Genomic DNA, 24,439 nt, shown 5'->3' on the forward strand with positions numbered 1-24,439 from the left:
GGTTCATGGGATTAAAGCTCCCTCAAATAATGATTTTCTTCCAAATGATTAATGAATATGATGCAAGGGTCCAGAGTGGGATAGTAAAAACTACACCACGATCTATGCTATTGCATACTAAACTATCAAAACACGAAAAATCAACTGAAGATAAAACCAAAATTTTGGAAGCTTAAAAGAATAAAAAATAAATCTCTAATCGTCCTAAATTTGTTTGAACAATGATTGTTTATAGAAAAAGGCAAAAGTTTATGAATCCAAAATCAACCTAAAGCCTAATAAAAAAACTGAAATCCAATTTAAAATTCAAATAACAAAAATATATGCAAAAGGATCCAATCAGTGCAATGATTCTTAGGCAATACAAGCAATTTTGAATTTAATTAACTATGACAAATCTTGAGAGTAGCTGAAACCCATTGCAGGCCTCCACGAGGGACAAGCTTCATTTGAGATAGTGAATGGGCTACATCACTGTGCTGGTGTGGGCATTTCGATGTGTGCGTGAGTTTTGCTATGCCACTCTCCTTGCAATCTGCATTATCATGGAGATCCTAATCTGAACCTGAAATGCTAATAGCAAATCCATATCTGGGTCAAAATCAGAATCATATCTGAATCCAGATCTAAAATATATATTTAAAGAAAGTGAAAATTTTAACTTGATATTTTAAAGAATTGCTATTGTAAAAACCTGATATTAATACAATAATTTTTTAAATTTTTTTGACTTATAAGTATATATCAATAATTTTCAAGGATTTTTCAATAAAAACTAAATTCTTCAAAGTATTGCAAGATTACTCTTAAAAGTCCTTGGGTTTCGTCACTACCAAAACAAGCACTACACAAGATTAATCCACCAACTCCAAATAATCTGCCACTTCTTTCCTTTTGGCGCTAAATTTTAAGTCGATATGAGATCTCTAATTGAGTACACAAAGCTTCAAATTAGACTAAAAACCCCACCATGGCAATCCAAATATTTTTTGAAACCAAGGACGGGACAAGAAAATATGTGGTGCATCATATTATAATTCTAAGATTTTAATCATAATGCATACATGACAAGGTCAATATCGGATAAAAGCTTGCAGTTTTAAAGGTACTACAATGGCGTTTCTCACTCTCTGAAATTAAATAAGTGGTCTGGCACCTAGATCATTTGAAAGCCCTAGGGGTCGATGGCTTTCCCATCGGCTTTTCCAAATATTTATGGGATTCCATCGGGTTATCTTGATCCTTTTTTTTGGAAAGATTTTGAAAATGAGTTTTAAATAAATATCTAAAAATATAGATTTGGGATTAGATTCTTGAAAGTTATGGGTTGCGTTCTACAAAAATTCGAGCGTTTCTTTCTTCTGTGAGCAAGGATCAGATGATTCAAGGGTGCAACTTTTCATCTTTCGATTCCTCTATCATACGATCCAACATACCTCGATTTGCTTTTCTAAAAATAAAAATGGGGTTGATGGTATATGTCAACACCAACACTAGAAAATATAGAAAACAAACAAAAATATAGAAATTAGAGATTAAACACACCCCAATAAATAAAATAAAAATAAATAAAAGTAAACTTACTATGGACTTCGGTAGCCCTCCTAATGACTTTGATGAGCACAAGAAATCTGTCAGAGTTGTCACAAGATTAAGACTCTATTCAGGTTTGATATAGTGAACCCAACGGAGCAATTGTAACACACCAAAATTTTAACCAAAAAATTTTTGAGAATTTTTTTTCTTTTAAAACTAGTAAAAACAACCTTTTTCTTTGGGTTAAATATTCTGGGTGGGTTACTGTATGAACAATCATCATAACTGAACTAAAATACAAATAATATTCACTATTAAAATTTAACAATAATTAGAGTATTTTCAATCTAAAATAACAATAAATATTTTTGTAAAACTATCATCAAAAAAGAAAAAGATTGGCTCTCAACAACGTTGGAGCTTTCCACATTCGCTCTGCAGCTATACATCATACCTCACTTGAAAATCCATAAAATGGGCCAGACTCGTGAAAGCCTGTTTGGAAATAACGACACAGGTAAACCAAAACTAGTATACATGATCATATTTCAACAAACTCACATAATGATGCAGTCAATTATTCATTCAAATATACATATCATCACAACGCATCACAAGAATATCATTTATAAATAGTTATAATCTTATGCATGATTAGATAAACGTAAATGCACTGACCATTCAAGGACATAAGATCTTTCATGCATGAGTGACTTTAATTGTTTTTATTTTGGTTATTGTTTTACGTGATGCATGACATGCTTAACTAAATGCACAAACAATTAAGGTTATCATTTCTCAACCCTGTGGGTATTACACAAACAGTACCTAGATCAAGATCATGACCATGACTTAGGAGGTACATTTAAACAATTTATGGTTATGCTCTAGACGGACATCTTTCACTTGTCCTGGGTGAGAGCTCCCAACACCTCTTTCCTGATGCATCAAACTTCTACTCATGTGTTTCACGACCTACCACCCCACGACTAATGTAGAGGCATTTTTCTATTTTTGTGGCAGAGAAGGAGCAACCTTCCATGCTCAAAGCAAGTTTCATGAAGTCGAAAGTACTACTTACCCTCTCATTATAAGCTCAATAGAATCAATGTTTACATGATTAAGTCTATTATTTATTCATGCATATACAGAATGAATATAATTTTAGACCTTTAATTTGGGTTCATGAATGCAAAATTCAATGCCAAAGATACTATCATGCAACACATGCAATTATAATATATCAAACTCATTTATGCATTCACTTATAGGCATTGATCATGGTTAACTATATGCATTTTTACAATATCATATAAACATGTACTGCATAACACATGCACTTCAAAAGCAGTGTGCATTCAATCATGCACATGCAAAAATTTCTCTTTTCATGTCATGTTCCTTTAGGCACTTAGTACTTGCATAAACACAACATTACAGGTTGCATCTGCATGCTTATTTAGCATTTAAAAACATAGGCTCAAATCATACATTCACTGCATGTATTGCTTAACCGATTCATACATGGTTCAAGATTCGCTAAGGCCCATATCTGCTTTGTTGTTTCGACTGTGACAGCTCTATTCACAATCTAAGAAGTAAGTTTAAATTTTTACGAAATTTAAGAAATTTTACCAGCTTTCCAATCCCGCAAACCGTTAATAAAAACTCCTTTGGATTAAGGAGATATGATCGATTTAGGCTCATGTATACTTGATTGTTCTAATTGTCATTGTTCTATGCACATTCCAAGAACAAAGTTTAATTTTTTTCTAAAATATATGAAATTTCTTCATCTTTCTAACACTATAAACCGTTCATAAAATCTCCTTCGAATGAGGTAGATATGATCTATTTATCCGACATATGTCATATCTTTCACACAGTAGAGAATAGACACATGTTCTATATTTTCTTTTCACTGATTCATGAAAGCAAATTTTTTATTTTCTTTTCTTTTTATGGGTTCAGTTTAAACAAAACCCCAATTTTGAAAACCGGTTTGGTTAGTAAAAACAAACATAAGTGTTCTTTCTCATATATATATTTTTATTAGCCATGACGAACTAAATGTATACTTACTTATAAGCATATTAGTTCCACCACTTCAATATGTACAACAAGGATAAAGTTTTGCAAAATACTTACATGATTTCAAAATCATTTTTTCCAATAAACTATTTTTAAAACTCTTTCGATTGTGTGGCTGCAACTCCTTGATCAACCTAACTTCAACAAAGGTTCAGACCTCTTACACTTAATAGTGGAAGGATAGAAGCAAGAAAGAAAGATAAAAAAGAGAGAAAATAAGAGAGAGAAGAGAAGAGTAGAGAGAGAAGGCTAAAAATTCTAAACATACCAATAACAGGGGGGGGGGCATGAGCCCCTCTTGGCTCTTTATATAGTTTTTGTCTCTTTTACAAAACTTTCTAATTCCTAAATTTTCAGCCCAAACTTTCTAAATTTCAAAACAACTTAGCCTAACACACATCACTTATTTGTTAAGTTTTAACTTATATATATTTTTTCTCTCTTTGTTTGTTTTATTTTTAGGAAACTTTTGAAATATCAATTTTCAAGGATTCTAACTTAGAACTTTTAAATTTAATTCCAACATGAGCTGCCACATAAGATGGGCCCACATAGGGGGACACCCCACATGTGGACCTCTATCATTCTATTAAACTTTGTTAATTCAAGTTTTTCATTCTATAAAATATATATGTATTATTTTATGCTATTTTAGAATGGATTTCAAATCCATACAAACCAAATTTTAACTTAATAAAATTACATCACATACACATCAAATTAAACCTAAATTCATCTAAAATCATATTTGACTTTATTTTGACATAATTTGCCAATTATTTTATTAAAATTCTAACTTTTTATAAATTCAATTTTGAATGAAAACTTCAATAAAATCAACTTTGATTCTTTATAAAATATCTTTTCAAATTCAACTTAGACTAATTTGCATTTTTATGTTTCTTTCATATAAAAATCCTTATTAATATTATTTTATTCATTAAAAATGCTCTAAAAAGTCAAAGGTGTTACATTTAAATTCAAACTGACGATTAAGTCAAATTTGAACTAGATCAAAACTCAAAATTCTATTCACAATAAACTCCAAAATTAGATTCAAAATAAATCTAGATTAAAAATTAAAACCCGATTCAAAATAAATTCCTAATTTGAAATTTCTTCTAAATCTAGATTAAAGCTCGAATTATAATTTATTCATATCTTAAGTTCAAATAATATTTTAACATTAAATTTGCCTTTATTCTTCTTAAAAATATCAAAATTTTATGGGTTTTTGTGATCGTTGCAAATTTTTTTCTTTTCTTCCTTTCTAGGAAAAAAAGAGAAAAACTCTCGCAAGGTCTCACTTGACCTTTTGTAGAGATATTTTAAAATTACTCACCTCCATTTTGAAATTTATGAGAAAATAAGGAGACATGATTCGCTCTTCGCTAGGAGGTTCAACCGTTTCTAGTGCCTTTACCAAAGGTAATCAAACCAAGGATCGAATTCATGCCTTTTGCTTTGCCTAAATTTGTCTAAGTAATTATTCTAAGTTCTTAATGCACATGGAATCAGGCTTGTGCTATGATTTTGAACTTGGAAAATGTGTATGCTCTTTGGAAATGTTTCAGAAATTTGGATTTTTTCAAGTGATTCTGAAATGTATTTAAAAACATTCTTTTAAGAAGTAAACTTTGAAGTTTAGAAATCAATTTTGAATTGAAAGGTTAAATCTTAAAATGAACTTGAATTGAAATCATGAAATTGAAGATTTTGAAATTGGATTCAAAGTTGAGAACTTTGAAATTTAAAATTAATTGAAAATCAAATTTGAATTGATTTTGAATAAAGAATCAAACTTAGAGATCGATTTTGAGATTTGAAATCGTAATTGAACTTGAACTTAAAATTAGAAATGAAGTTTGGAATTCTGAAAGATTGAGTTTTAAAAAATGAACTTGTAAATTGAATTTGAATTTGAAATTAGAAGTTAAAATGAAAACTTGATTTGAGACTTGAATTTGAACTCTTGATTTTGAAAATGAAATTTGAAATTAAAATTTAGAATAAAAAATTTGAATTTAAAATTAGAATTGAACTTTTAAACTGAATTTACTCTGAATTTTGAGAATTTCAAAAATTGAAATTGAAATTGAAATTGAATTTTTGAAATGAATTTACTTTGAATTTTGAAAATGGAAAATCGAAATTGAATTTGAGATTGATTTTGAACTTTGAATTTGTTTTGAAATTTAAAGTTGAAACTCAGAATTCCAGTTTAAATTGAATTTGGAATTAGGATTTTGAATGAAAGTTTAAAGTTTGAAATTTGAGAAATGAAATGGAATTTTGAAAAAGAAATTTAACTGAAATCATGTTGGAATTTGAAAATTCAAAATTTAAGAAATGATATGGAGGGCCCGCTGATTTGCTCTTAAAGAGAGTTCGGAAGCAAGACCCTAGAAAACATGCGACGAGCTATTCAAGAGGAAGAAAGGTGTGTGAGAGAGAGAGCACCTGGCTGCCGGAGGTGCGGTGGATGGCTGCAGTCGGAGGTCGACCTAGGGTTGGAGCACGACGAGCGAGGGTGATGCAACCCCCAAATCTCTAAAGGATCGAGGATCCACAGTCGAAGGCCCTCTTCAACAGACATGAAACCCCCAAAACTCGAAAGAACTTGATGTCTGAGGGGCGGTGGGGCGTAGCTGCAGAGGAGGTCGAGCGATGGTGGTTCCAGCACAGCAAGAGGCGTCGTGCAGAGGAGGTTGGGCGACGGTGGCTAATGAGTGGCGAGGGGGGTTGCTCCTTCACCGGTGGCTAGATGCCGAAAACTCCCAATCTCCCACCATCGTCGATGCTGGAATGGTGGCAGAGGGGGACAAAATGCAGGACGAAGGTGAGACTTGAGTCGAGACTGAGAGGGGCAGAGGCTAGGGTTCAACCAGGGCTCTTCTGTTTTGTAGGGACAAAGAGATTCCTCAATCTTTGCAGGGACAGAAAGATTCTGTGATCAAAAAAGATTAGGGTTTGAAACAGAGACGAAGCAACCGATGAGAGAAATCTGCGGTTTTGATGAACTTTTATTTTATATAATTCTACTTTCATTTGGCATCAGATAACTTGTTTGTTGTTGTTTTGTATAAATTTCACGTATAACAGTCAGAGTCGTCTCAATTACATTATTATTCTCTGTTGCATAATCTACATTCTTGCTTGTGTAGTTTTTTTTGCAGCTTTATGGTCTTCATGATGGTGGCAGTTCTTTTAATCCTCACTGGTTCAGCTGATTTAAGCATGTGCTCAACAAGGTTTAGGAAGAGGGAGTCTCACCTAGTAACATTTAAAAGTGGGGTTAATACGAGTCAGATAGATTTTTTCCTACTTAGAAAGAGAGATAGGGGTTGTTGCATCGATTGTAAGGTTATACCGGGAGAAAGTGTAGCTACACAACATAGAGTCTTAATTTTAGATCTTAGAATTAGACAATGCCGCACAAGGGATAGACATATGATAGATCCTAGAATTAAGTGGTGGGCACTGAAAGGAGCTAAACAAGGAATGTTTGTAGAGCAGGTAGTTAAGGAAGTTGATTGGTATCTCGAGGAGGATTCAGAATCAATGTGGAATAAGATAGTGGGTGGCATGAGAAAAGTGGCTAAGGAGGTATTGGGTGAGTCTAAAGGCGGTGCACCACTAGGTAAGGATACATCATGGTGGAACGAGGATGTCAAATTAGCTATTAAGGTTAAAAGAGAGTGTTATAGAAATCTAAGGAAGAGTCGTGATAATGAGAATTTGGAGAAGTATATGATAGCAAAGAAGAAAGCTAAAAAAGTAGTTCGAAACGCGAGGGCTAAGGTATATAAGGAGGTTTATGACAAGTTGGATACCAAAGAAGGCGAGAAGGATATTTATAGGCTTGCAAAGATGAGAGATCGAAAATCGAGGGATTTGGGTATGGTTAGATGTATCAAAGATGAAACACAAAAGGTTTTAGTCAAAGATGAGGAGATTAAGGAGAGATGGAAAGATTATTTTGATACGCTATTTAATGATAGTCATGCTCAAGATCTTGGAGACTTCTCCATTCCTTTTCATGAGATAAATCGTGACTTCATGCGCAAGATTCAAAAGAAAGAAATTGCAGAGGCTTTAAAGAAAATGAAATCAAGAAGGGCAGTTGGCCCAGATGGTATACCTATCGAGGCTTGGAAATGCTTGGGAGAGAAAGGTCTAGAATGGTTGACAAATCTTTTTAACTTGATTTGGCGAACAAATAAGATGCCTAATGAGTGGAGGAAGAGTACTTTGGTGCCTTTATATAAGAATGAGGGTGATATACAAGATTGCACAAACTATCGTGGTATAAAACTCATGAGTCATACTATGAAACTTTGGGAGAGGGTGATTGAGTCTAGGTTGAGGAAGGTTGTCATGATATCGGAGAATCAATTTGGTTTTATGCCTGGAAGATCAACTATGGAAGCTATACATCTTCTTAGACAACTTATTGAAAGATATAGAGAGATGAACAAAGATTTGCATATGGTTTTTATTTATTTAGAGAAGGCATACGATAGAGTACCTAGGGACGTTATCTGGTGGACAATGACGAAGAAAGGTGTTTCCCTAAAGTACATTAGTATAATTAAAGATATGTATGAAGGAGTAGTAACCAATGTCCGCACTTGTGGAGGGGTGACAACCAATTTTCCGATAACGGTTGGGTTACATCAAGGATCTGCTTTAAGCCCTTTCCTATTTGCGATAGTGATGGATGAGCTTACGAGATCAATTCAAGAAAATGTACCGTGGTGTATGTTGTTTGCTGATGATATTGTTTTGATTAATGAGTCTAGAGCTGGGGTTAATGCTAAGTTAGAATTATGGAGACAGACATTGGAAGCTAGAGGTTTTAAGTTGAGTAAGAGTAAGACTGAATATATGGAATGTCAGTTTAGTAAGCATCGAAGTAGTGATGGGAGTGTAGTGAAGCTTGGTGAGCAAGAAATACCGGTGAATGATTATTTCAAATATTTGGGATCCATCATTCAAAAGTATGGAGAAATTGATGGAGATGTAAATCATAGGATAAAGGTTGGGTGGATGAAATGGAAAAGTGCAACTGGAGTGTTGTGCGATCGTAGAATGCCATTGCGGTTGAAGGGAAAGTTTTATAGGATGACTATTAGACCCGCTTTACTATATGGTACAGAATGTTGGGCTGCCAAGAGACATCATATTCAAAAAATGAGTGTAGCTGAGATGCGGATGCTTAGATGGATGTGTGGAAATACAATAAAAGATAAGATTCGGAATGAGGAGATACGTAAGAAGGTAGGTGTTGCACCCATTGAAAATAAGATGCGAGAGAATCGTTTACGGTGGTTTGGACATATTCGGCGAAGGCCTAATGATGCTCCAGTTAGAAGGTTGGAGAAATGGGAACATATATTAGTTAAAAGAGGTCGGGGTAGGCCTAGGAAGACTTGGGTGGAGATGATAGGAAAGGATATGAATGCTTTGAACCTCACCGAGGACATGGCATTGGATAGAAATGATTGGAGGAAAAGGATTCATGTGGAAGACCCAAAATGAATTTCTTTTTTGGTTCATATCGCTGACCCCAATTGTTTTGGGATGAAGGCGTAGTTGTTGTTATTGTTGCTCAACAAGGTTATTGCTAAAAATGGAATTGCTCTTCGTATATATTTAAATTACTAAAAATGAAGGTGCTGATGCAGTTTGTCATTGCTCTGGGATCTTCATTATTGGTTCTCAACATGCACTAATGCAACTTCTATCTTGCTTTATGATTCATATTATTTTGATCAATCTTGTTACTATTGTAGCTTGTTTGTAAGGGAGTTTCTATACAAATTTTCAATCTATATAGTGATTGGTTTTACTACTCCAAGGTTATACATGCAGTTCGATAAGTTTCATGAGAACATTTCATGTTAAAAAGATGGGCTTTTAATGAGTCTTTCAGCCAGCTAGACGTGTGTGAACCTTATTCCTCTTTATGTTTATAGTGAGTTTCAAACAAAAAGCAATCAATTGTTACATGGTTGCTGTTAGCTTACAGCATATTTACTCAGGACAACTTTTCTATAGGTTGCATTTTAAAGGCCTTGGAAACGGTAGGGCACAACCTCCCTCTCTTATGATGTAATGAAAGAAGTGGAAGACGAAAAGACAAGAGCCACTAAAGGCATACAATAGCAGATTCACTATGTGCTCAACCACGAGTCCTTTAAGGACAATACAAGAAGCCTACAAGGGCTAATACAAGAGAACAAAATATAAAAAATAAAGCTTTTATTGATGAAATGCTTAGTAAAAGCAATGAGAACAAAAGTGTGCAAACAACTCCTATATATACAAGTGATTGGCTCAGTGGGCTGTAACTGTGTTTTTTCAATCAGCTGGACAATCTGCAGTCAAATGGAAGTTGTATGGACTCATAGTTTGACTCTAGTGTAGTGTAATGTGGTTGCTTATCTATGTTTTCTGCATCTGCTAATGTTTTTTGTAGCAGGTGTATTGGGATCAGTGGACTGTACCTGTGTTTTTTCTATTCTCAATCCTCTGTTGCAGCAAGTGATATCTCATCACCTGCTATAGTACTATTATGCTAAATTCACATGATTCACAAGATAAACAACAATGTCTCTAGCAAAAGTTAATTTGGAAAGATAAGCCTATGAGAAGGTCTTAGAAACTATGACAAATCTGTCCATTAAGTTTTTTCTTAATATTTTTGCCTTTTTGTTGCCTGAAAATTTTAGGTGCCTTGGTTAAACTACTTGTGTAATTTATCACTTGAAAAAATCATGTGCCATGTAAGTTGTTACCTCAAAAAATTCAATTGTTAGCTATGATTTTGACCAAACAAAAGAGCAAAACTGTCAAGAATAAAGTGAATTAGTCTCGCATCATTCAAATTTTTGGTACATAAACAGGTTTTTTATTAGGGTTTGAAAAATCAATATCCCATAATTATTGTTATCTTTCTAAACCCAAAAAAGCACGTTTTTCATCAGAAAGTTAACGTAATTTTGTCAAAAAAGCATAATTCAACAGTAGATTCTTAGCAAGCTGACCATATCGAAACACGTCTATAGCGCCGGATTGCAGGACACTAGTTAGACTGTACAAGTTAACACTCCCAACGCGAAGAATATGTGGATCGAATAATGGAAAGAGAGGTGCACCAAATTAAACACTTATGATGGTCTTTGTTACTGGTTTTTTGTTTTTTAATATTTTTGGCGAAGCCAAATGAACTTGCTCGGTAGGTTGTGGGCCAAGTAGCAGGTCCAGTAAATGGCTGAGAATGGAACCATTGACCCACATTTAGGGACAACATTGCAAGGTTCAAAGCAAACATTTGTAATGCCAAGGGTATCTTTATGATTGTCTAAATGCAGAAAGTTTTCTAACATCCAGAATTTAAGGGAAAAAGATCTCAACCACAGGCTAGCAACTGATCACCTTATTAATACTTACCACGTGAAAACAACTTACCGATCTTCTCCTTGCCTTCCATTGTGTCTAGCAAAAGTGAAGGTTCTGCTTGGGAAGTAGAGCGATTCTTGGGAATTAAGGATTCCAAAATGCATTTGTTTTTCTGTTTGGCATGCATGTAAAAGGCAGTCAAAGAAAAAGAATCCAAATTCCTTTCAAATAAATTCCCTTATTTTTCCTACCAAATCCATTTTACCAATTTCTTCCAAGTATCTTTTGCCAAACAGATAAAGAAAAATGGGTACTTCAAAAATGTCCTTCATAATTTGCTTCCTATTACTCACGGTGGTCCATTGCAGTAGCACCACGGAAAGGAAGGTAAGTAATTGATGAGACTAGCTCAAATTTATTTCTCACAAGTAGGTAGCTAGTGAGTCAATTGGATATCGTTTTGCCTATTTGATTATTTGGAAGTCATAAATCTCAAGCAATTATTATTGGTTCACATGACTTAAGATTTTCTGTTGATACTTGACATAGATTAATCATTTGATATATTAAACTGTCTAACATTGGCAGTCATACATCGTGTACATGGGAGACGTGCCATCCAATTTTCTCTCAGACATGCACCATCACATGCTTGCATCTGTAACCGGCAGGTTGCTCTCTCTCTCTCTCTCTCTCTCTCTCTCTCTCTTTGTTTCTCTCCCATCCAATATTCTGTTGGATGTATTTTGGTAATGTTGAATGGTGAATGTTCTCCTTTCTCTCTCTCTCTCTCTCCCTCTCTAAATCCATCGACAGTTGCAGTCTATTATGAATGTAAGCAATGGTTTGATTAGATATGCATAAGTTGTTCCTTGGTTTTCTAGCCAACTTGACCCAGTCACATTTGAAGGAGCTCTTCTTCTTCCTTTTTTGATAAAATTGATTCTTTTCAAGAAAATGATGCCATCTTTCCTCATATAAACATAGGTATCAGCCCCATTCACAGAGCTTTGACGACAAGGATCTTGGACCTCCTCCTGCTAAATGGAAGGGCACATGTGAAAGATCTGAGCATTTTAGTGGGTGTAACAAGTATGCTCTCTCTCTCTCTCTCTCTCTCTCTCTCTCTCTCTCTCTCTCTCTCTCTCTCTCTCTTTGATTCAATCAAAGATTTACACTCCCAACCTTCAATAATTAAATTGACACAGCAAACTCATCGGAGCCAACTATTATAGAATAGACGGACCCTTCACGCAACTTCAACCCTCTGATATACTATCTACAGTTGACACTAAGGGTCATGGCACCCACACAGCATCAACTGCAGCTGGTGTCCAAGTTCCAAACGCAAGCATGTATGGGCTTGCTAATGGCACTGCGTGGGGTGCAGTCCCTGCAGCTCGCCTTGCTGCATACAAGGTATGCTGGGAAGACACTGGCTGCTCCGACATCGACATTCTTGCTGCCTTCAACGATGCCATCGCCGATGGTGTTGATGTGATCTCAATCTCCATAGGCGGCATGAACAATGGATACCTCAAGGATGCAATATCGATCGGGTCGTTTCATGCCATGAGTAAGGGAATTATCACGGTGGCGTCGGCCGGGAACGATGGCCCTGACCCTGGCATGGTGGAGAATGTGTCACCATGGATCCTTACGGTGGCGGCGAGTTCCATTGATCGGCAGTTCAGAACCAAACTTGCACTGGGCAATGGCATGCAGATTACAGTATACCTTTGGCTCTTCACTAAAAATTTTCTTCACAATCTTTTTTTCTAGCTAGGTCGCTTGTTTTAGCTTATATATTAAGTTTGTTAATTTGGTTCTTCTTTTTAAAATGACAGGGCATATCATTAAATACTTATTCCCCGAATAAGAAATATTACCCACTCATCACTGGGGCCCAGGTAGGAAGCAGTTCAGGTGGCTACGGGCCATATCCAACGTAAGAACAACTGCATACTTGTATAGTCTTTGGGTTCCTCGGGAAAGTTCAAGATAATTTTTAGAAATTCTTGGGGTTCGTTTGCGCGTGTAGTGTATATATATATAAAATCTCACGTACACGTTAAAAGAATTCGCTACAAGAGGCAATCCTTAGGTTTTTGACCATAGAGATCCGATCCGTACGGTTATATTTGTCAAAAAATATTTTTCAAAAGTGGGTTGAAGATTCGCACCCTATAAAATGTGTGCAATAGGATTATAGCTTGTACTCATGATTGCTTAACAATTTGTTTGCAGTTTTTGTGATCAGACTCTAGATCCCAACAAGGTGAAAGGGAAGATTGTTCTTTGTGATTTGGTAAAAGGAGACCTTGACTCCAGTGTTAGGGACATTGGAGGGGCTGGAATCATCTTTCAGAGTTACAAAAGCCAAGACGCAGCTTTCCCTTTTGCTCTACTAGCAGTTTTAGTGGATACCAACAAATCAATGACAATAAATGATTACATCAATTCCACTAGGTAAGTAAATTGAAACTCGATCTCCTCACTTAAATTCCTGACATGGGTAACGGTTACAATGAAACCTTGAAGTGAGAGGCTTCCATGCATTGACCACCACTATACAATCATCTTCACTCTCTTTTTGCGCAATTGCGTAGTTGTTGTTGCGCGGTGGCGTGTATCGTAGGTGACGATCCTTCTCTGTCAGCCTACAGCTCCTTCTTCTCGGTTGGGACCCTAACCTTGTTCATCTAGCTAATTCCAGAGGAGGATAGGGTTATTTGTGACACAAACCCATCCTTGAATATCACCCGAATTCGTATTTGGGAAGCAATTCGATGTCAATATAAAGTTAAGCAATGGAGTAGTCATATCTGGAACTCTAATTAAAGCCCACCCACGATATTTGGCCACATCAATAAGACTGCCAACTCTTGACAATGTTGTCTACAATGGGAGACTGAAGCCAACAGACCTTCCAAAAACCTGATTTTGCCATCTTAATTATTCTCCAAATTAAGCTCTATGAATTGCTATATTACATCACGTATATACTTGTTGCACAAAGATTGTTCCAAACATCATCCATTAAAATTGATTTTTTCCTCTATTTTTCTTGAAGGTCGCCTTATGCAGTTATATACAAGTCTTATACAGTTAATGTGAGCATTCCACAAATTGCATCTTTCTCATCTCGTGGCCCCAATACACTCTCACCAAGAATCCTCAAGGTAATGCAGTATTTTACATGCTTAAAAGAGAGAGCAAATCGGGTCATTGGCCGAGTAGCTACTCTGCCCAATGACTGGATGCCATGCATCCCCTTCTGTCCTCTAAATGATGGGATAGTGCTAATCATTGTTGCTTGATCTAATAACCATACCCTTGATTACAGTCTGATATCATTGCCCCTGGGCTAGATATTCGGGCCGCATATACACCATTATCTTCAATGACTGGGAAGAAGGATGACGAACGAATGGTTAACTATTATATAATGTCTGGAACTTCAATGTCATGTCCTCATGTGAGTGGTGCGGCTGCATACGTCAAGTCTTTCCACCCTCGTTGGTCTCCTGCTGCAATCAAGTCTGCTCTCATGACCACAGGTAAATTTGTTTTCTATTTTGTTTTATTTGATATTTTTCATCTATAATAGTTGCTTTGCATTGACAATGATGCCTTAAACAAATAAAATACACACTAGTATCTGATTGTAGATGTATAGATCTAACTGTGGTTTTGTAAGTTTGATCCTTTACTTCACTCAAAGAATTCTATAGTTGGTAGATTGCATCAAAATAGTAGTGTTGTTCTCTGTTTTGTTTTAATTTGCTTCGGTCTGTAAATGTGTGAATTTGGAAAACCATTGATTTGCCTTTTGCAAACAAAAATATAATTAGAGATTCGCCAAATAACATGCCAATAGTTCTATATTGCAATTCATAAAAATAATATGCAAAATGTCTCTGCTCTCTCCATTGAAATGAATACTCAATTCTCAACATGGTAGGTTGCCAATATAAGGGGAAAAAAAAAACATGGCAGGGGCTTACAAATAGTTGCAACGAGGGCAGTTGTCATGCTATTGTATATGATGTTATATTCCATCGCAACTGCACATCTCACTTGATGGAGCTATCTATGTATGGCCCCCCGCTTTAACATTCTCATGGTTTCCAAGTGAGATGTACAAGATGGATTGAATACAACCCATGACCGTAACTGCTCTAGATGTGCCTAACCTTGGAAGTTGCTAACCCAGATAGCCCATTATGTCTGAAGATTCAAAGGTGCCTATACCATATCTTTAACCGTTTTTCTTTCTCATTTCCAGCAAAGATGATGGACCCAAGGCTGAATGAGGACGCAGAATTTGCCTACGGTTCGGGTCTATGTGATCCAAGACATGCTGTTCACCCAGGCCTAGTGTATGACATGGACCAATTGTCATACGCCCAATTTCTCTGTAAAGATCACATAGACGGTGCTGCCTTGGGAATCATGACTGGTGGTCAATATAACAACTGCTCCGCCATACCTGCCAGCCAAGGCTATGATGGTCTCAACTACCCATCGATGCAGGTCCAAGTTAACAATGGATCCGACCCGATCCATGCCGTGTTCTATCTCACAGTGACCAATGTTGGTGCAACAACTTCAGTCTACAAAGCAATGGTCAATGTCCCAAGTGGGCTTAAGATCAGTGTCACACCAGAAACTCTCTTATTTAGCAGACAGGGACAACATCTATCCTTTAAGGTAGAGGTGAATGGTGATCCTCTTGGCGCCAATCCTATGGCATCAGCTTCACTTGTTTGGGATGATTCAAAACATAAAGTCAGAAGTCCCATCGTTGTGTATCAATTGGCTCCATTCCAAGGAATCACCCACATGTAAAATGTCAAACTTTCATGATATTGAAAATACACTTTTACTTTATAAGAAGAAATGTTCTTTTAGTAATTATTTTTTTATGTAAAACTTATTTATGACTTATTTTGGAGAAGAGGCTCAAGAATGACAAAAATGCAGGCTTTATCTACCCTTTTTAATGTTACTTTTTCTCTCTCTCTTCAATTATTACTTTCTTCTTCTTTAGTTTCCTAAATGCATTAGCTTCAAATCTTAAAGCTTGCGTTGGGAAATGAAACGATGCATGGTAGAAGTGTTTAGCCTGCACGCAATAAGTTTAGAGTTTAAATCCTATTCGTTATAAGTTTGAAACAATAATTTATTTTGTAAATGAGCCAAGTTTGAGTTCGGCTTAGTAGGTTTATGTTGTAAATTCTATTATTTTCAACTTTGAACAAGTATTTTTTTTTTATGAACTAGCTGTTACGACAATGAAGCCATACATGATACTTCAAGTACAAGGTTTTGATGATGAGCAAGTAGAATCAACTGCATTTCAGCTAAGGCTATGAAGAAATTGAAGAATTCAGTGAAGAATCTTTGAAGACTAGTGTGCATATGTTTAATTCATTAAAAGTCTTAGATTCTTGTAAGAGCCTTACTTAGAGTGCATATTTAGGTTGCATTTCACCTTAAAAGTCTTTAGAAAAACTTTTCTAAAAGAAACTCTTTTGAAAATCTTTTTAGAAAACTCTTTTCTTAAATTTTCATGTTTATTAGTCGACCAATAGACTTATCAGTCGACTAATCCTTTCGCGCCATATTTTCTAAAAAGTCATTCTTATCAAATTAGTCGACCGAAGTTTTTATCAGTCGACTGGACAGAATGTCTGTTTTCTGGAAAATTAGCAGCAGTCGACTAATGGTTTTATCAGTCGACTGAACAGAACATGTGTTTTCTGAAAAATTTAGCAGCAGTCGACTAATGCTTTTTATCAGTCGACCGAACAGAATGTTTGTTTTTCAGAAGTTTTTTTTTTAGCAGCAGTCGACTAAAAGGTTTTTCAGTCTACTGATGATATTATCAGTCGACTAACTTTTCTCAAGTCGACTAAGTTTCAAAAGTTCAAATTTTCAAACGGCTCGATTAACATATCAGTCGACCGACGATAACTGTCAGTCTACTAATAACTAACTATTAGTCGACTAACTGATGTTTCAGTCGACTAATTTTGTCGTTTTCCTGAAACTTCAAAAAGGCGTGTCTTTTCATTTTTCAAACATTTTGATCGTTCAAAATGGACCGTTTTGACACCCTTTCATACTCTCAATGTATGGAATCTTTTAACTATAAATATGAGTGCATTCTACACTCAAAAACATGAAAATTCAATAGAATTATATTGAATTACTTCTTGCTTTTCACTCCTATCCATTCAAGTATTTGTTTTCTCACTCACGTGATACTTTCACTTCAGTTTTTCACTCAAATCACTTTGAGAGATAGTGAATTCGTGAGTAGAGTATTTCAACAACCTCAATAGCCAATTGCATCTCATTTGCATTCAAAAGGAAGGCTCATAGGTTGTATTGTAAGTTGTTATTTCTTTTGTAAAAAGAAGGACTCCTTGGTGTAAAGGAGTTGTTTGCTTTCAGTAGGATTGTTACTGAAAGTGGGACCGGTTATGGTCTGTGTGATCTTGTAGTTTACAAGGTTGATAGTGAAAATCTCAAGCTGGTTTTTGCTTGGGGACTGGATGTAGGTCGGGTTTGACAGAACCAGGATAAAATCTTGTGTTCTTTGTGTGTTTGCTTTGAGATTTGCAAAATCATTCAATATTCCACAGAAAGTTTTAAAAGCACTATTCACCCCCCCTCTAGTGCTCGTTGCCTCGATCCTAGTGCACTTTCATTTAGTATCAGAGCACAGGTTGGCTATTACTTTGATTTGACCATCATCTAGCATGGCAACTACAACATCTCAACACAAAGAAGGAAGCTCCTTTGTTCGTCCTCCTCTCTTCGACGGAACAAACTATGGATACTGGAAAGTAAGAATAACAATATTCCTGCAATCCATGGATCTCGATATCTGGAGAGTTGTTTCAGAAAAGTACCAAACTCCATCAACTGATTTCAGCCGATGGACCGATGAAGAAAAGAAGACTGCTTCACTGAATGCCAAATCCATGAATGCATTATATTGTGGCGTTGACAAGGTAGAATTCAATTGCATCTCTCAATGCTCTACAGCTAATAAAATCTGGCATACTCTTCTCGTGACACACAAAGGCACGTCAAAGGTAAAGGAATCCAAAATTGCTTCTTTAGTTCATAAATTTGAATTGTTCAAAATAAAGCAAAATGAATCTATATCGAACATGGTAACTAGAATGACCTATATAACTAACACTTTGAAATCCCTTGGAAAAGAATATTCACAAGTGGATTTAGTCAGAAAAATTCTAAGGTGTTTAACTTCTGAATGGGAGAGAAAAAACACTGCTATTGAAGAAGCAAATGATCTCAATACTCTCACTCTTGAAGACTTAGTTGGTAACCTAATGGCATATGAGGTCCAACTTCAAGACAGATAAGAAGAAGAGCCTAAAAAGAAGTCTCTTGCTTTCAAGGCTACTTCTGACTCAGAAAATTCTGAAGAAGATGAAGATGAAGATATTGCCCTCATCACAAGGCAATTCAGAAGATTCATCAAAAAGGGAAGATTTCAAAGAAAGGCAAAGAAAGCAGATTCTTCCATTCCCAGTGAAGTAAAGTGCTTTAACTGCAAAAAGGCAGGACATATCAAGAAAGATTGTCCTCTTCTCAAATTCAAACCCAAGGACCAATTCAAGAAGAAAAAAGCATTTCAAGCCTGTTGGGATGATAGTGACTCCTCTTCCGATGAAGAATCAAATGAAGAAGTCGCCAACATGTGTTTTGTAGCACAAGAAGATTCGGTAAGTCAATTTGACTATGATGAGTTATTTGAAGCATTTAATGATTTATATGCTAAATTTAAGAGTCTTAGTTCTAAAAATAAAGAGTTAAAAACTGAAAATTTAACTCTTGACTCTCAAAATAAAGTGTTACTTCAAAAAATAGAAGATCTCAAGAAGGAAAATTCTTGCCAAGCACTTGAGATAAAAGAAATTGGAGTTAGAACCAATCTCTTACAAAAAGAAATATCTAGTCTTAAAGAAAAGTCAAATGATCTTCTTTCTATAGTGACCAAATTCACAAATGGTCAAGAGAATCTAGAAAAACTTCTTGGTTCTCAAAGATGCTCGGTTAATAAAACCGGATTGAGATATAGCTTCTTTGATACTCAAAATAGACCAAACTATGTGGTGAAAAATCAAAGACATTATTCTCAACCTTTTGTTCATAAAACTAAACTTTCTAGTTCTAATAGAAATGCATCTAGAAATGATTATTCTAGAAATGTTTATTCTAAATTCTTTTATAGAAAAAATATTTATTATCAAAGGAAACCAAAATCTAAATGGATATGGGTTCCTAAGACTAAATCTCATGGACCCGAAAATAGAAAGGGGTCAAATGCTCTGTTGTCTGATTTTGTTGTAGGTACACAACATAAGGAGCAAATGGATATTGGACAGCGGCTGTTCCAAACATATGACTGGAAGGCCGGAGTTATTTTCCACCCTTCAAAATAAGGATGGAGGAACCGTCACCTTTGGTGACAATAATAAGGGAAAAGTGATAGGTATTGGTAATCCAAAATTTCCCTTGATAGAAAATGTTCTTTTAGTGGATGGTTTAATGCATAATTTAATATCTATTAGTCAATTATGTGATAAAGGTTTTCATGTTTCTTTTGAAAATGATTTATGTTTAATTTCTGATTTTCAATCTAAAAAGATCATTTTTAAAGGTAAAAGAAGAAACAATGTGTATGAACTATATCTAGATGAATTACCCTCTTTTAATGAAAAATGTCTTATTGTTTCAAATGAAATTCAATGGTTATGGCACAAGAGACTTGGACATGTTAATTTTAAAATTATTTCAAAATTATCCAAGAATGATCTTGTAAGAGGCCTACCTAGAATACCATATAAAAAGGATCACTTATGTGATGCTTGTCAAAGGGGTAAACAAATCAAGAGTTCTTTTAAAGCAAAAGATATAGTTTCAACAAAACGTCCTCTTGAACTTTTACATTTAGATCTATTTGGACCATCTAGAATTCAAAGTTTGAATGGTAGCAAGTATGCTTTTGTTATAGTAGATGATTATTCTCGGTTTACATGGGTGATTTTTCTAAAAAGCAAAAATGATGCTTTTTCAGAATTTTCTAAACTTTGTAGAAGAATTACAAATGAAAAATCTACATCTATTATTAAAATTCGTAGTGATCATGGTGGTGAATTTGAAAATGAATCTTTTCTAAAGTTTTGTGATTTACATGGTATATCTCACAACTTTGCTTTTCCTAGAGCGGCTCCACAAAATGGAGTTGTTGAAAGAAAAAATAGAACTTTGCAAGAATGTGCTAGAACCATGCTTCAAGATAAAAATTTATCAAAATATTTTTGGGCTGAAGCAATTAATACAGCATGTTATGTCTTAAATCGTGTTCTTATTCGACCAATTTTACATAAAACATGTTTTGAATTGTATTATGATCGTATACCAAAGATCTTATATTTCAAAATTTTTGGTAGTAAATGTTTCTTGTTAAATACCAAAGATAATCTTGATAAGTTTGATTCAAAATCAGATGAATCAATATTTCTTGGATATTCTTCTAGAAGTAAAGCATATCGTATTTTCAATAAAAGAACATCTTGTATTGAAGAATCTTTACATGTTGCATTTGATGAGAATTGTGAGCAGGTTATTCCTCTAAGCGAAGAAGAAGAAGCAATACTTCAAGAAGAACCCTTGATAGAGAGTACTTCTCAAGAAAATATTCCTCTTCAACCGGTTTGGAAAGAAGTTCCTAATCATCCACATGAACAATTTATTGGTGAAATAAAGAGTGGTGTCCAAACTAGAAGGCAGTTAGAAAAATATATTGCAAATGTTGCTTTCATATCTAAATTAGAACCAAAGAATATCAATGAGGCATGTGATGATGAATTTTGGCTTTTGGCTATGTCTGAAGAACTTAACCAATTTACTAGGAATGATGTTTGGGATCTAGTTGATAGACCAAAGGATCATCCAGTAATTGGAACAAGATGGGTCTTCCGAAATAAGCTGGATGAAAATGGTGAAGTCATTCGTAACAAAGCAAGGCTAGTGGCACAAGGCTATAATCAAGAAGAAGGCATAGATTTTGATGAAACCTATGCACCAGTGGCTCGATTAGAGTCAATTCGTATGATGCTTGCTTTTGCTAGTTACATGAACTTCAAGTTATATCAAATTGATGTTAAGAGTGCATTTTTAAATGGACACATCAATGAAGAAGTTTATGTAGAGCAACCCCTAGGCTTTGAAAATGAGAAATATCCAGAAAAGGTCTACAAATTGAAAAGAGCTCTGTATGAACTCAAACAAGCACCAAGAGCGTGGTATGAAAGACTACGAAATTTTCTAGAACAATCTGGTTTTTCCATTGGTCGGGTAGACTCCACTTTATTTATTAAACATTTTAATTCAGATATTCTTATTGTGCAAATTTATGTTGATGACATAATATTTGGTTCTACTAATGATTCTCTTTGTAAAGAATTTGCTAAGGCTATGCAGGAAGAGTTTGAAATGAGCTTGATGGGCGAATTAAACTACTTCCTTGGACTTCAAATAAAGCAAACTGAAGAAGGAATCTTCATCAATCAGGCTAAGTATACAAAAGAACTTCTCAAGAGATTTGGGATGGACTCATTGAAATCAAGAAGGAATCCTATGAGTACAACTACTTCTCTTGATAAAGATGAAAATGGTAAAAGTGTAGATACTAAGCTCTACAGAGGTATGATCGGATCTCTATTATACTTAACTGCTAGTCGACCTGATATTATGTTTAGTGTTTGTATGTGTGCAAGATTTCAAGCTAATCCAAAGGAATCTCATTTAACTGCAGTAAAACAAATTCTTCATTATTTGAAAGATACTTCAGATTTCGGTTTGTTTTACCCAAAATCATCTTCCTTTGATTTAGTTTCATATAGTGATGCAGATTTTGCAGGAAGTAAATCTGATCGCAAGAGTACTAGTGGAACTTGTCATTTCTTGGGAAATTCCTTAGTCTCTTGGTTTAGTAAAAAGCAAAATTCAGTATCACTCTAAACAACTGAAGCTGAATATATAGCGGCTAGTTTAGCATGTTCACAAGTACTTTGGATGAAACAAACCTTAAAAGATTTTGGTTTAAATTACTCCACAACAACTATTTATTGTGATAACACTAGTGCTATAAATCTTTCGAAAAATCCTATTCAGCACTCAAGAACTAAGCATATTGAAGTTAGACATCATTTTTTAAGAGATCATGTGTTAAAAGGAGATATTTCGTTAAATTTTATTTCCACTAAAGAACAACATGCCGATATCTTCACTAAACCTCTTAAAAATGAAGATTTTATGAGAATTAGGAGAGAACTAGGTATTTGCTCATTTTTGGATTTATAAAAATGCTGCTTTTTGAACAAAATCTCAAAATCGCACTATATTAGTCGACCGATAAAATTCTAGTCGACTGGTGTTTTATATTTTGGAATGTATCGCACCATATTAGTCGACCGATATATTTCTAGTCGACTGATGATATTTTTAGAATATGTCGCACTTTTTTAGTCGACCGATAAAGTTTTAGTCGACTAAATTTTTTTTAAAAATTTTTAAGTGAAGGGACTCGACACCCCTTGGATTTGTTTTAAAACCCGTTTTTTTTAAAAGAGGCATCGTTTCACTTCGTACCTTTTCGTTTTTCTTAAAAACAAAACCCTTAAACCTAAAACCCCTCTTTCTCTTTTGCCTCTCTCTCTCTCTTCCGAAAAACCCTCGGAGTGCCGTTCGACTCCATCATCGCCGGGATTTTCTTACCGTAACAGGGAGACGCCGGAATCTTCTGGCCGTGATCTTAAAAAATGTCGGAATCCTCTTGTAGTGACTGGCGCATCTTCAAAAACACGCCGGAACTCTCTTGCCGTGTCAGTGTATTGCCGGAATCCTCTTGTGGTCGACCTCTCATCGCCGTCAGCCACCGCATCGTCCTTAGTTTTTGATCGCCGGAAAGCTTTTTCCCCTTGCCGGACGTCATTTAGAAGCCGACATTTTGGTAACCATGCCTCGTACAAAGTCTGCATCTGCAAAAGGTTTAGGTTCTCCTCCTCCTACACCTATTTCAAGACATGGTTTTTCACTAAGATTACTTCGCAACCCTCTTCTCTATGACACTTTTGGATCAATTTCTGCACTACCTATTTTACCAGGCCAAAATGTTCTATTTCACTTGTTTTCTCGTTACAAAATAAGAGAATTATTTCCTGGTATTTCACATCTTTTTGATGCTTGTGCAGATACCCTTCACTATCCTTTTCTCATTCACTTGTTTTACACAAATTTACAAATGAATCATGAAACTGGAGTTTTGTCTTCTCTCGTTCGTGATGTTGAAATCGAGTTTGATTCGAAATTGCTTGGAGAAATTCTTGAAATTCCACCTTCAGACACTCTTTTCAACACTATTGAATTGAATGATGAAAGAGTTTTTGAACAAATTCTTCTTCCAGAAGCACCTCACTGCCCTCCTTTCAAAAATACTAATCTTCAAACTCGTGCACGCATTGCTGGATGAATCCTTGCCCACAATGTTCTACCCAAAACTGGTTCTTTTGATTATTATTCCACAGATCTATCTACGGCTCTTTATGTTTTATTTGGAAATATTTCTGTCAACTGGGCCAATGTGTATTTTACAAACTTGTGGAAACAAAAACCATTTCTTCCTTATGGTTGTCTTTTAACCCGTATTTTTAGACATTTTAAAGTTCCTTTAACAAATGAAAAGTACATTGAATAAAAAGAGTTCTTTGATCAAACAATTTTTAAAAGAATGAAAATTAAATATCTGCCTCCCTTAAATGTTGATCAAACTGAACCATCTGATCCTAATGAACCATCTATTTCTGAACCTTCACCTTCTGCGACACCTTCATCTCATGCAACAAGAAAGAAATTTTTGACAAATCAAGACCATGATGAAGTTATGCAGAGACTGGAAGCTTTGGAGCTGCATCAACACGCCTTTCGTGAAGATGTGACTCAACAACTTGCTTCAATTCAGAAGGATGTAACTGCCATTAAGGATTTGCTAAACTCTCTTTTCTGATCTTTGATCTTTGAAAAACATACTTTATGGGTTGTAATATTTTAAACTTATCTCTATTTCTGCTTATGCTATTTTTGCCCTTACTCTTTTTGATTCTGACAAAGGGGGAGAAAAAGATAAAGATAGCATTACATTGAAATTGCAGGAGATCTTGAGAAAAAGATGATAGCAATTACATTACAGGAGATCTTGCATGAGAAATGCAAAATTAAGAGAAAAAGAAAGCTTTGAATGAATGTATTTATAAATACATGAAGAAATGATGAATGAAAATGCAAACCAATCAATATGTGA

The 24,439-nt window shown here is 35.1% G+C and overlaps 1 protein-coding gene across 1 annotated transcript in view; it reads left to right on the top strand.

Annotated features, from left to right (window-relative positions):
• The first annotated feature begins 6,294 nt into the window (after window positions 1-6,294).
• LOC149848566 (subtilisin-like protease SBT4.14) overlaps window positions 6,295-24,439 on the top strand; it is a 30,846-nt gene continuing 12,701 nt past the window's right edge. The window contains exons 1-11 of the mRNA XM_090004726.1: window positions 6,295-6,466; window positions 9,999-10,026; window positions 10,112-10,196; window positions 11,620-11,702; window positions 12,019-12,123; window positions 12,240-12,762; window positions 12,879-12,979; window positions 13,279-13,500; window positions 14,105-14,213; window positions 14,378-14,591; window positions 15,320-15,878. Of these exons, the coding sequence (XP_089860852.1) occupies window positions 6,295-6,466; window positions 9,999-10,026; window positions 10,112-10,196; window positions 11,620-11,702; window positions 12,019-12,123; window positions 12,240-12,762; window positions 12,879-12,979; window positions 13,279-13,500; window positions 14,105-14,213; window positions 14,378-14,591; window positions 15,320-15,878 (2,201 nt within the window). The remainder of the gene's footprint in view (window positions 6,467-9,998; window positions 10,027-10,111; window positions 10,197-11,619; window positions 11,703-12,018; window positions 12,124-12,239; window positions 12,763-12,878; window positions 12,980-13,278; window positions 13,501-14,104; window positions 14,214-14,377; window positions 14,592-15,319; window positions 15,879-24,439) is intronic.

The sequence above is a fragment of the Nuphar pumila genome, chromosome 1 (genome assembly GCF_984573655.1).
Source record: "Nuphar pumila chromosome 1, dmNupPumi1.hap1.1, whole genome shotgun sequence".
Taxonomy (NCBI): Eukaryota; Viridiplantae; Streptophyta; class Magnoliopsida; order Nymphaeales; family Nymphaeaceae; genus Nuphar; species Nuphar pumila.